Below are 14,429 nucleotides of genomic sequence, written 5' to 3'. Positions count from 1 at the left end.
ATTTCAGAGCGGATTTGTTTAGAAATTCAAATATCATTATTGTTGTTAGTTAGTTTGTTGTTGAAGTTTTGCCGCAGGAGTGGATGGAAGGTGTCGTGTCCCATCTACAAAAAGGGCGATAAGCTGGATTGTAGCAACTACCGCGCAATCACATTGCTGAACGCCGCCTACAAAGTACTCTCCCAAATTTTATGCCGTCGACTAGCACCAACTGCAAGGGAGTTCGTGGGGCAGTACCAGGCGGGTTTTATGGGCGAACGCTCCACCACGGACCAGGTGTTCGCCATTCGCCAAGTACTGCAGAAGTGCCGCGAATACAACGTGCCCACACATCATCTATTCATCGACTTCAAAGCCGCATATGATACAATCGATCGGGACCAGCTATGGCAGCTAATGCACGAACACGGTTTTCCGGATAAACTGACACGGTTGATCAAAGCGACGATGGATCGGGTGATGTGCGTAGTTCGAGTTTCAGGGGCATTCTCGAGTCCCTTCGAAACCCGCAGAGGGTTACGGCAAGGTGATGGTCTTTCGTGTTTGCTATTCAACATCGCTTTGGAAGGTGTAATACGAAGAGCAGGGATTAACACGAGTGGTACAATTTTCAATAAGTCCGTCCAGCTATTTGGTTTCGCCGACGACATAGATATTATGGCACGTAACTTTGAGAAGATGGAGGAAGCCTACATCAGACTGAAGAGGGAAGCTAAGCGGATCGGACTAGCCATCAACACGTCGAAGACGAAGTACATGATAGGAAGAGGTTCAAGAGAAGACAATGTAAGCCACCCACCGCGAGTTTGCATCGGTGGTGACGAAATCGAGGTGGTAGAAGAATTTGTGTACTTGGGCTCACTGGTGACTGCCGAAAATGATACCAGCAGAGAAATTCGGAGACGCATAGTGGCTGGAAATCGTACGTACTTTGGACAATAAAGACGCTCCGATCGAATAGAGTTCGCCGCCGTACCAAACTGACAATCTACAAAACGCTCATTAGACCGGTAGTCCTCTACGGACACGAGACCTGGACGATGCTTGTGGAGGACCAACGCGCACTTGGAGTTTTCGAAAGGAAAGTGCTGCGTGCCATCTATGGTGGGGTGCAGATGGCGGACGGTACGTGGAGGAGGCGAATGAACCACGAATTGCATCAGCTGTTGGGAGAACCATCCATCGTTCACACCGCGAAAATCGGACGACTGCGATGGGCCGGGCACGTAGCCAGAATGTCGGACAGTAACCCGGTGAAAATGGTTCTCGACAACGATCCGACGGGCACAAGAAGGCGAGGTGCGCAGCGGGCAAGGTGGATCGATCAGGTGGAAGATGACTTCGTAGACTGCGTGGTTGGCGAAGGGTAGCCATGGACCGAGCCGAATGGAGAAGACTCTTATATACCGCACAGGCCACTTCGGCCTTAGTCTGATTAAATAATAAAATAATATTGTTGTTAAATAAATGCACAACGCGAACGTTGCATTGTGGGCATGAATCCGTCACGTTTATTAGCGTTGCGTTCTAGTACAAAACGCTGACTTCAACGCCCAGCGCAACGTGCTATTGTGATCCAGCCTTTACTGTTGGTTGTGGATTTCGTTTCAAAGTTTTTGGAACTTAGAAGGAAATAGTGCTCGAAATCCTGGCTACGCCCAAGGCCTAATAATTCAATTGAAATTTGTACATATATGATTCAATTATTTACATATTATAGTAAATGTGCTCATTTGAGCTTATTGGATATAGATAGATATTGGAAAATTTCTTTCGCGGTATTTGGAATCGTTTTCTGAATGTATGCGATATTAAGCATATTAACAAATTAACTATGCTCTGGGAGGCTCAGACAGTTGGTGTTGACTTGCTGAGATTGTGAGGCAAGTGTGGCCGTGCTATCGATTACCATTAGTTTTTTGGGGAGGAAAACTTTTTGAAGCATTGAAAGAACTTTCGGATAAGAGATTTGATTCAAAGCATCAGATGGGTATCGAATACGCTTTATTTTGATCCTACTGCCAGAATTATCCGGCATCATTAGAAAACTGCTGTTCTTAGTAATTCATAACACCTTTAAGTCGAGTTGCAGAATTTTGCGTAATATTTACATTTATTATATTGGAACCTTCCTATTTTACGATATATGACTAGCATCTACGATTCATATGTACAACAGTTATTTTTTTATTCAAATTTGTATGAAGCAGTTTATTGTTTTCTGTGTCGATATTCTCACTCTTGCCAATTATTCTAGCATGAAAAGACAATGGCAAAATCGTATTTTCATGGAATATCGTCATAATGAGAATAAAATACACAAACATGACTTTTTATTTGTGTGCATGCAGAGGTATGCCCAAATGCTAAATTATTCGATTTTTTTCCTGTACTACCTTGGCCACTACTGCATTCTCTTGCAAATGTGACTTAACTGGCTTTTAACGAACAACGAAAATAACTCATTATTGTACCTCAATTTTACACTTCATGATGTTTAACACGGAAAAATAAATAAATAGGTTTTATTCAGCAATACAGCTTGATTACACTTGCTGAACTGAAAAGTATATTAATAATAATTTATCAAAGACGACTGCTCTAGTTAAAATTTATATTGGAGGTTACTTGAGAGTAGTCATTGCGCCTAATATTAAGCCTCTGTCGAACTATAGTTTGGTTAACAAGCACATATTATAAATAGATTTTCCATTCCTTACCTCAAGTATTTTTTTCTTTGTTTACCTCTGTTGTACATAAGAGGAACAAGACTTTCTAACTTTTAAACATCAAAAAATGTATTATGAAGGTACACTATATTAATATTCAAACCAGGAATATATTTTTTTAAAACTTGTGTTTGAGAAAAATAACATAAAACATTCCCTCAAAAGGGACAGTTATTCAGAACAGCGGTTTCACTTTAAGAATAAAAATAATAAATTAGTACTAAAACCTCACTACCGCTTCTTATGTTCTGTATGCATAACCTCCCGTCAGTTTAACTTTTTTTGTAATAACTTAAAACATTGATCCAATCTCTTATCGACTGTATCAGTATTATAAAGCACGTTATGCATTGTTTACTTGCCACACTATAATAAAGCTTTTTTCGTTTTGATTTCCGGTAGATTGTTCGGCTTCTATTTCGACACTGTTCTCCATATCACCGTCACCTGAAAATACCGAACAACATGTGAAATTTATATATTTTGTATTTAGGTTGTAATTGACGGTATGCTTATAGACAGCTTTTTTTTAACTTTTTACAAAAAAAAAAAATACCCTTGACATAAGACACAATTTCACGCCTGGTATACCTTATTTTTTCAATCACTTTTGATGATTTGTCACTAAACCAAGAACACCTTTACTAACGTTTCTTCAGTTCCTACCAAAAAAGATGAATTTCCATCAAAGTGCGTGGTACATAATTATCCAAGTAACACATTTCAAACAGATTTGGTTGCAGTAACTGAAATACCACTAGATTTTGTTGTACATAAGTCACAAAAACTCTTCTGTGACAAATGTGTTGCTCGAGATTATTCCAAGACAATTGAGATGAATGAAAAAGCCGTCCACCATAAATCATTATTAGTTTCATCACCACCGTAAAGTTTATTCAGACTACAATCCTTATTAGTTGATAGCGACAATATTTTAGAATCAAAGTTCACACATCTTATTTTCGTTTAATATGATATCAAATAATGAAGCTCGTATTCCGAACAGACTATAAGTAAAATAAGGCAAATAACTATTGGATTAACAAACTCATTCGAAGCGACTACCGCCAAAAGCTCAGCGAGATGGTTTATTAATTCATTATAAGCAAAAACCTAAATGATGTAAATATTGTTATAGCAGTAAAAAAAACCAGTTCCAATGCAATGTATAACTGTGTATAATATAAAAAAGTGCTTGTGCTTATACGATTTGGAATCAACAATGGTTTTGTCACCGGTTGAATGCAATCGATTGCAAAAATAATCAATGTCCATATTAAAAAAAAAACAGATTAATCCACTTAGCAATGATGATATGCGTAACTAAGTGAAAAATTAACCATTGTCTTCATAACTTATGAAACAATTGACCGGTGGTTATCAAATTTACTAGGCTTCAACAGGGGACGAAAGCAGTTTGTTGCGCGTATTTCGGTCAAGGATTACTATATGAAAAGTTGGCTAATATTTTTCTTATTTCGTGTGTACACTAGAGATGGGCGTTCAGATCCGCAACCGTTCAAATGATCCGGATCTTTGAAGTGAGTGAATGATTCGAAGCTCACTTTTTGAAAGATCCGGTTCACCAGACCAACAAATTATCTAACTTTTTGTAAGGAAATGGCAAAATAAAAAGTTTATTGTAGATTCTCTAGACAAGTTATACAGAAGAGGAGCAAGTCCACAGAAAAGGAGTGTGTTGAACGACGGGTGGCGTTCGTGGCTGCTAGAGCCGCTCTGAAGACTGAGATTAGATCAAGGAAAAAAGCCTGCTTCGAGGGCCTGTGTCAAAGTGCCAACGCGAATCCATGGGGTGACGCCTATAGGGTCGTAATGGCCAAGACACGTGGGGCGATGGCCCCTACAGAGCGGTCTCCAGAGATGCTGGAGAGGATCATCGCGGGGCTCTTCCCACGTCACGTCCCTGGCCTCCCTTTGTGGAGCTGCCACGGGCCAGGGTGGCCGACGAGGGAAGAGTAACGGTGGCGGAACTTGCGGGGATTGCACAGTCCCTTAGTGTAGGTAAGGCGCCAGGACCGGATGGTATTCCGAACCTGCCCAGCCAACACAAAATCGCATATGCTAGCAAATAAGTGTACAAGGTGGAGGCGATATAGGCGCATTCCTCCATTTGACTGCGTGCAAAATGCACGTATATGGCCTCCACTTTGTACACTTATTCGCTATGATATACGATCTTGTGTTTGCTGGGTGGCCATCAAAGCGGCCATTGCTGAGGCTCCCGAGATGTTCAGATCTGTCATGCAGAGATGCCTGGACGAGGGAGTCTTCCCTGAAGCATGGAAAAGGCAGAGCTTGGTCCTATTGCCAAAGGCGGGAAAACCGTAGACGCTATCTTGTCGGTTACCAAATCCGCGGAGATAGCTATCCAGCGTAAGAGGAGGGGAGTTCGCTATTGTGCAGTAGTGACTCTCGACGTGAGGAATGCTTTCAATAGTGCCAGTTGGGCAGCTATTGCAGATGCGCTCCTGCGTCTTGGAATTCCCGAGTACCTGTACAAGATTCTCGGAAGCTACTTCCAGAATCGAGTACTGGTATACGACACGGAGGCGGGTCGGAAGTGCGTTGACATAACCTCAGGGGTTCCGCAAGGTTCCATACTGGGTCCGGTGTTATGGAACGTCAAGTACGACGGTGTCTTGAGGTTGAAGTTCCCGGTGGGCGTGGTAATCGTCGGCTTCGCTGACGATATAACGCTGGAGGTCTACGGCGAATCGATCGAAGAGGTGGAGTTGACTGCAGCCCACTCGATCGGAATTGTGGAGGAGTGGATGAGTTCCAGGAAGTTAGAACTGGCTCACCACCAGACTGAGGTGGTTGTTGTTAACAACCGAAAGTCGGAGCAACAAGCGGTGATAAAAGCAGGCAACTGCACGGTCACCTCGGACGCTCCATCAAACTCTTGGGGGTAATGATCGACGATAAGCTCACCTTTGGTAGCTACGTCAATTACGCCTGCAAGCGTGCCTCCACAGCTATAGTGGCATTGTCCCGGATGATGTCCAATAGCTCTGCGGTTTATGCCAGCAAGCGCAAGCTTCTGGCTAGCGTTGCTCTGTCCATACTGAGGTATGGGGGCCAGCTTGGGGCACGGCCCTGCGTATTAACTGCTACAGAACGAAGTTAGAAAGTACGTATAGGCTCATGTGCCTAAGAGTTGCGAGCGCTTACCGTACCGTGTCGCACGATGCACTTTGCGTCATCACCGGTATGATGCCTATTGACATCGTTATCGGTGAAGACATAGAGTGCTTCGAAATACGCGGCACGAGAGGCATCCGTAGGACTGCCAGATTGGCCTCAATGGTCAAATGGCATCGTGCGTGGGACAGTTCCACTAAGGGTAGATAGACACATAGGTTGATACCGGAGATAGGTACGAAGGGTCAAGAGGCGCCTTGGGGAAATCACTTTCCACCTGACCCAGGTCCTTACAGGCCATGGTTGCTTCAGACAGTACCTACACCGGTTCGGACACTCGGCCTCGCCCGAGTGTCCGGTGTGCGTAGTTTTAGAGGAAACGGCGGAACACGTGTTGTTCGTGTGCCCGCGTTTTCGCACAATGCGTGACCACATGCTTGCCACATGTGGTCTGGACACTACCCCGGACAACCTAGTCCGGAGGATGTGTAAAGATGAAGTTGGCTGGAACGCCGTTTTATCGGCTATCGTCCAAATCGTCTCGGAGCTACACAGGGTTCGGAGTAGGCTTCATGGGTCATACCGGTGCCCTGTGGTCGAACTCGATCCTTTTATCGAACAAGTGGCCGCGTGAAGAACAACATGGTATCGTCGCTTTCGCGGCATCGGTCAACCGGGCGGGTTCCGAGCCCGAGGACGGTAAGGGGTCCTCGTCAAGGCTGTCGCAGGCGTAGGCATCGCGTCGGCAAGTCCCTCTGTGGGCTGGCGAATAGGCCCTATCGCAGAGAGGTCAATTTGGGGTGCACGCGGCATCATCATTCTTGATACTAGTCGTGCAGAGGGAATCAGGCGCGAAGTCGACCCTGCCCACCTTCCGAGGACATAGGGCGTGGTAAGGCCACCTGGAAAGCCGGCAATGCGCTGGCACGATACCATGGTGTTCTTCTAAAAAAGCGAGTCACGATGTTCGATGCTGCAAAGACACGCAGCTAACCTCGAGGGTACGTTATACACTGGCCCCCCTTTGAAGCATTACTTTCTGGTTGTACCGAAGGGACGATGGGCTTGGCGGCAATGGAAACGGTTTAGCGGGTCGGGGATGCAGTCCTGCCTCCCTCGTTGGAGGTGGTCCCTAACCCCGCACTTCCTGGACAACCCAGGATGTCTGTTGAGCAGATTCCCCCTTCATTGCTCAGGAAAAAAAAGATAGAAATTTGCTCCTCGCGTGGTATGTCAGAATTGAGAACCTAAGTAAGTCCTACACGGTGTGTCAGAGTCAAATTGGTGTGCTAGAACGTGAATCAGGTGACAGGGTGAGCATCCAAGTTAGTCTCACATGGCGCGTAAAGAGTGAGCACCCAAGTTGGACTCATATGATGTGTGAGAGCCAGCGTCAGGGTGTGTCAGAGAGAGCACCCAAGTAAGCCTCATACGGGATGAGTGCCTGTGACTGTAAATGCATTCTCCCTTGTAAAAAAGGCAGACATTTGCTCAGTTCATCAGAGCTGAATTAAATGGTACACTGGGGTCACAATCTACGCCATTTTTGAATTCACGCGGTTTTCGTGATTTACGGATTTTTCGAAAAAAATTCGCTTTACGCTTTTTTGGGATTCACGCATTTTGTATGCGGTATGTATCCCCCGCGTAAAAACCAACTCCACACACTGTTTTACTGGGATCTCAGTTCAACTTTTACAGAGATTCGCACACATTATTTGCCGAAACCAAGCTAACAAACCTTGTTTTTGACGGGATATCAGTTTTTTAATTTGCTGGGCACACGGCTGTGCAGATTTTACCGAGCTGCAGAAATAAAAGCTGAGTATGCAGTGTATATGGGGGCATCCATAAATTACGTCACGCTTAGAGAGGGAAATAGCCCAAAGTGTGACAGTCCATACACAATTTGTGGATGCTTCATTAAAAAAAATGTGACAATGGGGAAGGGAGGGGGGGGTTTGAAAATGTCCATTTTTTGCGTTACGTAATGGATGGATCTTCCCCATAACACTAAGAGTCTCAGAGCCTTCTATAAAAATCTCGTTTAGGAGTGAAATGATGACATTTCGATACAACTTACGAGAAAGGCAAACATGTATTTCGGCCATAACTTTTAAGCCCATAGTTTGATCTGTCTAATTTTCAGTAGAAAACGATGGGACACGAATCTCCGTCGAATTCAGCTTGTTGCAAGCACCGCCCAAAATGCTAAACATCACTGATGTAGATAATCAAAAGTCTCACCTCGTGCTTTTCAATTTAAAAAAAAAAACATAATTTTGAAATTTTTAAAATTATTTGGAGATTTGCGTCCTATATCTAACTGTGGATTTTTTTTCGTGAAACCGCTTCTTTCGATGGCAGAGTTCATTCGGTTCTTCTAATGTATGCTTGTTTGCATTTTGCATCATTCACTGATACCACATCAGATACGCTTGAATAAGATTTTTTGTCCTCACTTTAGTATGCATTCTCAGGGTTCGGATTTCTTACTTACTCACGTGATAACAGAATTACGCACCATCCATTTTATCCGGAGAATTTACAGTGACACCAGCGAAAACTTGTTATCCTTCTTCAAATGTTTAGCAAAGTTCAAGTCGAGATTCAAGTGTTGCTTAGTTTGCCAATTTGATTTCTTCAGAAGATGCGCCATGATAAGATATAGGTACAATACATCAGTTTTTTTCTTCTGGAGACTGGAAATCATACAGCCGCAGGATAACTTCTTGCCGCAATAAGTTAGATCAACCGTTCAAAGCTAGAGCGCGTAGACACCGATCATGACAAATGAATAACTGGTCGTCAAGATGGCAATGAACCGCACATCACGCCCCCATCGTTATATTGCTCTTCAGAGCGCCTCACTCTTGAGTACTGCTCATCCGTTTGGTGCCCACACTACAACAACGGCGTGGAACGACTGGAATCCGTTCAGCGTCGTTTTCTTCGATTCGCACTTCGGAGGCTGCGCTGGAATGACCCTTTCCGGTAACCAAGCTACGAGAGCCACTGTCGCCTGATCAACCTAGACACTTTGCGAGTTAGAAATGACGTCACCAAAGCATTGACCATTGCTAATATCCTACAATGCAAGGCTGATTCGCAGGTTCTATTTGAGCTTATCAACCTGAACGCCCGTCCGAGAGCTCTTCGTAACACTTTAATATTGAGGTCCAGACACCATCGTACAAATTACGGTCAGAAAAGAGCTTTAGGCGGTTTGCAGCGGATATTTAATCTAGTTTCCCCAGTGTTAGATTTCTAATTGTCCCGAGAGGTTCTCCGGCGTAAATTAGATTGGTTTTTAAAGGCCAAGCTAATTAGCTACATTAATTTGTGTTACCTTGACTTGAAAATCTGTTTGTTTTTTTGACTATTGTATTTTTTCCCACCCATGGCTTGTAGTAATTCGAAACAATTTTTGCCTCTATTTCATCGTTGTTCGTTATCTAATGAGAGTAATTTTTGCAAACCCTGTGTATGCTACATTGAGTACAATGGAATTGATAGTATGGAGAAGATAGACTAGGCGCTTGGAAAATAGATAGATCATGGTGTATATGCAGAGTGTGTGCATTTTAGATAAAAGGAATAGGAATGTATAAATATGGCTTAGGCAGATTTGTTTACATTGTTATCGATACAATTTTATGTTTGGGTACAAGTTAAATTCGACCGAATTCGAGCAAAAGTTTTTCAACCAACCACCAACATTGTTGTTTTTAAAGCGGCAAAGAATAAAAAAAAACTATTTGATCCTTCCAGCAAAATGATATTTTTCTTTGAAGGCATATAATACTGCCCATAAAGGCTTATGCATTGTGTTCCATGTAGATAGGAAATCACGAAAACATGGGACTGTTATGCATTTATGGGCAGTAAAGGAAAGGTAAAAAGTATCAGTAATCAATTTTTGAAACATATTCGGAATCCCATGATTTGTTTTGAAATTTCAGTAATAGCAATGTGCTTTGTGGATAAGGAAATTTGTAAGACCGTAAAAGGATTATTTTGCAATGATATGGAAATTCTAATAACTTCTTTCAAAGTTAGGCTTATGTAAAACTGGATTTTTAAAAGCGAGCGTGGGCAATTTTGGTGACGACATACATAAATCGAACGAACTTCCTTCCTAAGGGGGATGCTAGTAATTTTATTAAAAGTCACCTTAATAACTGTAAGCATGCTTCATGTGGGTAATTCATACCCACATTAAGCATGCTTACAGCGGCACAGGAGTTCTTTCTGAAATCAGTATGGTGAAAAGCATCTGAGGGTAAATTTCTCGAAATTAAACACCTTTATCACAATAGTACATATGTGGTAGGCGTAATAGCAGACACTTCCTTCAAAACTGGTACCAAATATATTTTCGAAAATTGTCCCTACTCTCGAGAAAACCCACGTTATATGTCTTTCGCCATACAGATGTGTGGTGGTCATGCTGCTGGTTACGCATATACGTTAGTACCTGGATGCTGACAACGGCGGGTAGGAAACTAGCATCTAGCTGCCAGCATCCTGGTACTAATGTAAATGCATAAACAAACAATAGCATGAAGTTTACAGCCAGAAATTTGTATGGTCAATAGGGTGGCTCAAATTAGTATGGGAAAAACTTTTTTCAATTTTTTTGATGAGCCGCCCTCTTATTCGGTTCTTTTTGAAGCCCTGATGGTTTGGACAAAATTTCAGCCAAATCGGTCAACGTTTTTCGTTTTTCGTTGAAAGTTTATATGCAAAAACGTATGTAGAAACATCCAAAAACAGTAAATTGCAGTTGGACGGCAAAACTTACGATGAAGAACTATGATACTCATTCAGATCTTGAAGAATTTAATACAGAATGTTATGAAGAAAACCGCGAGAAGATTAGAGTTTGCCCGGATAAATTATTACCATTTCTCTGAAGTGAGGTTTGAGCAAATTTCGTTTCTTTTACCTTTGAAAAGAAATAAATTCACCCCTACAACACTCCAGTAAAATGCTAATATCTTTGCCTAATAAACTCCAATCTTCTCGCGGTTTTCAGCATAACATTCTGTATTTAATTCTACAAGAACTGAATGAGTACCATTGTTCTTGATCGTAAATTGTACCGTCCAACTACAAATCACTGTTTTTGGATGTTTCTGCATACATTTTTCCATATAAACTTCCAACGAGTTTAGCACCGCCCAAACGTTGACCGATTTGGCTGAAATTTTGTCCAGAGCATCAGGGCATCAAATAGAACCGAATCAGAGGGCGGCTTATAAAAAAAATGAAAAGGTGTTTTTTGAGCCACTCTAATGGTCAATGACATCTAATGCCGGTTTCTCGAAAGTGGAAACTTTTTAGGAAAATTTATTCGGTATCAGTTAGGCAGGAAGGTGTCTGCTACTACGCTTACTAAATAGTTTTTGATAAAGGTGTTTAATTTCTAAAAAATCAACCTGAGATACCTTGCGTCATACTGATTTCAAAAAATTAACTCCAAGTGTACTCTTTTATTCTGTTTAATTTTTTTATGTTTTTCATGTTCTTGAGAATATTCCTCTGTTCGTTTGCTCCGTTCAACATATTTAACTTCCGAAAAAAGCCTATTACTTTTATGATTACTAGGAAGATAATGCTTGATGTGATCTTTCTGATATGTAAAACAAGAAAAAAAAGGTATATTAATCATTGTTAAAGAAAACCGCTTAAATCAATTATTATTGAAAAGAGAATAGGTTAGTGTTGTATATACAATTGATAAAAATTAATAATGGAAAAGAAATTAGAAAAATTAGAAAAGCAAGTTAAACAAATAGATGAAACATACCTTTACGTCAACTCTGATCTACTGACAAATCATCAATGGAAGCGTTTACTCGCCAAACTAATATGTGAGAAGCAATGTCGCATGCATCGTCCACACTTTCTTCTAAAATAAAAACCGAAATTAGAACACAAGTTCAAATTTTCTTGCTTGATTTGATGTCCCATAAACCTCACATTTATTGCAAGTTTAAACATATACGTAAATCAAGCGAATAATAATAATAATAATAATTGATCCAGCTTGAGTAGATTTGCGTTTTTGTATGGTCGATCAATGACTAGGTAATCGATATGTAAAATGAACCTTACCGATAAATATAAATGACGTAAATGGTCCGAAATAACAATAAGCAGCATACATCATCCGGAGCTACGTACGGAGTACGTTCAAATTTCTTTTTCAGTTTTTCTTTCTTTAGTTTTGAGGTTCATCCATCGGCCAACTTCCAAATACTGAAAGCAATGTCATCATAATATAACCGATGGTTTGCACAAGAACCACACATCTGCAAGAAAACCAAAAAATGTTGAATAAAGTCCATCCACTTATTTTTAAATAGTTAATAATTTAAAAAAATCATTATTTGTGGTGCGTGATCTATTCCAAGAACAAATGGTAAGGTAAAGATTTGGGATTGAAATGATATTACTGGACACTTGAACATACAAATTCTTATTAATTTAGTTACTGCCTTTGGGAATTATTTAGTAATAGGTACCTATATTCAAAATTCTCCGAATAAAAACATTCTACATAAAAGTGTCAGTAACAATGCTTACCTAGCCGGAAATCAATGTATCCCTCTCCACCTGACAGAACCAACATGTCCTTCTTGCATGGAAACTGATTCTGATTTTCTGGGTTCATTGGAACTGCTACGAAGAACTTCACCGCATCTCTGTGACCATGAAAAGACAATTGGGCATTCGCCATGCAGCACCTTGGTAACATATTACTCGACATAGCACCACTGGAGTCGCTGAGTGGTACTGATATCACAACACCATTTCCTGTACCTGTAGTAATAAAAGAAGGAATTGAACAAAGGTTTTTAGATACGGTATTGATTTTATCAAATTACTGTACTATTCGGAATTATTTTTCGAGCACAATATACTGAACTGAAGTTAATGTTGGCTGTGTTTATCATACCCATACCATACCCTAGGAGCTTGTATGAACATCATGAGTTGCTATCGATTTTGTACCGAGCCTTGTTGATCTGGTTGAGCAATTGGTCCAAACTTCAGAGTTATTAGGATGACTTAGAGCATTCGGTTTGAACATATCTAAATCGTAAATCATACATACGGCCTCTAAGGGCCCGAAGAGGCATGATGGGTTGCTAACAATTTTGTACCGATATGAAATAAATGAAACCGTGTTATCCAAATGAATTTAAATGATAACTTTAATTTATTCAATTCATAAAATGGCTTCTTTTCTTCTCGCTGAGTAATCACGCAATTGCCACTCGGTCAAAACTATCCACTATGTCTCCTTCACTACTCTTCTCTACAAACATAGCTCAAAAAATGTGCGATTTAGTTAATTATAAATTACCCCCCCATATAATTTTAGCACATAACAGTGGGTCAATATGACCGAAACACTTAGTGATTTTTTTGGAGCCCTTCGGTAACACTCAGGAACAAAGTGTTCCACGAAATAGGAAAAGTCAAGAAGTTTAACAAACGTCAGGAGAGGGTCAAACATCGGCAGAAGGTCAGGAAAACGGCTGACCCTAAGGAACGGCTGGGGCAAGTGTCCCCACCAAAAAGGGTGCTGAAGTTTGCATGGAGGAAGACCTTCTATGGAGGGAGGTCGTGGACTCCAAAAAAGCGAAACGAGCGAAAAAGTAAGCCGCAAAGAAAACCGCTGAGAGAAAGAAAGGAGCGGTTGCCAGAAGAGGTAACGCTCGTATGCGAAAGAGTCAAATGAACAAAAGAGGTAAATCTCGCATGCGAGAGAGTCGTAGTCAAAGGAACAGAGGCGAGGTAATTATTGTCAAAGCTGAGGGTCTTGAGAAGCGATGAAAAACTCGCTGGCATGGGTGATGATGTCAATTGCATCCGCAGAACGCAGAGGGGTGAGATTATTCTCGTCCTGAAGCGGGATGCTGCGCAGAATAGTGCTGCGTATAAAAAGTTGAAAGAAAAAGTGCTGAATAATGGGGTGCATGTTAAGACTCTATACCCAGTAGACGCCGCAGATTTGGTGGCTGCACTGAAAAATCAGTGTGGCGTTGAAATCCAGGATATCGCTATTTGGTTGAAGAAGGGTTGAACGCAGGTTGCCACATTCCAAGTATGTTTGTAATCGTCGACAGTAGAAACATCTAAGGTACCCCGGGGCAAGTGGGACCTAAAAAATGCTAGTTCAGCAAAATCATTAACGCATACTTCAAAAACATGGTATTTCAGGACATTAACCACGGATACATCATTATATGCTTCCGTTGTTGAAGTGTAGACGTGTTGTAAGCCATTTATTCAGCTACAAAAATATTGGTTGTGACATAAATAAATTAACCTGTGGAATCCACTTACCGCTTCAAACGGGGCAAGTGGGACCTATTTTGCTTTATACTGTCGAACGAAACTAATTTGAAGAATGTAGATATAATGTTCATGATATTTATGACTCGTAGTATTTCAGATCATGGATGGAGGTTTATTGCTTGTAAGACTTTTGTTTTTGCAAAAAGAAAGAGATTACAATGTTAG

The 14,429-nt window shown here is 41.3% G+C and overlaps 1 protein-coding gene across 5 annotated transcripts in view; it reads right to left on the bottom strand.

The window, feature by feature from the left end:
* Window positions 1-1,987: 1,987 nt before the first annotated feature.
* Window positions 1,988-14,429, bottom strand: part of LOC134211647 (JNK-interacting protein 3) — a 36,343-nt gene continuing 23,901 nt past the window's right edge. For 2 of the 5 annotated variants that reach the window (XM_062688731.1, XM_062688733.1), the window contains 2 exons: window positions 12,483-12,719; window positions 1,988-3,176 (listed from right to left, as the gene is read on the bottom strand). In XM_062688731.1, coding sequence (XP_062544715.1) covers window positions 3,073-3,176; window positions 12,483-12,719 — 341 coding nt within the window. In that variant the 3' untranslated portion in view covers window positions 1,988-3,072. Of the gene's footprint in view, window positions 3,177-11,703; window positions 11,806-12,011; window positions 12,209-12,482; window positions 12,720-14,429 lie in introns of all 5 variants that reach the window. The other 3 variants (XR_009979061.1, XR_009979062.1, XM_062688732.1) reach the window with 3 other exon arrangements.

Source organism: Armigeres subalbatus, chromosome 2 (genome assembly GCF_024139115.2).
Source record: "Armigeres subalbatus isolate Guangzhou_Male chromosome 2, GZ_Asu_2, whole genome shotgun sequence".
NCBI classification, from domain to species: domain Eukaryota; kingdom Metazoa; phylum Arthropoda; class Insecta; order Diptera; family Culicidae; genus Armigeres; species Armigeres subalbatus.
The sequence above is the reverse complement of the archived record's forward strand: the minus strand, read 5'-3'. Positions and strand labels throughout refer to the sequence as shown.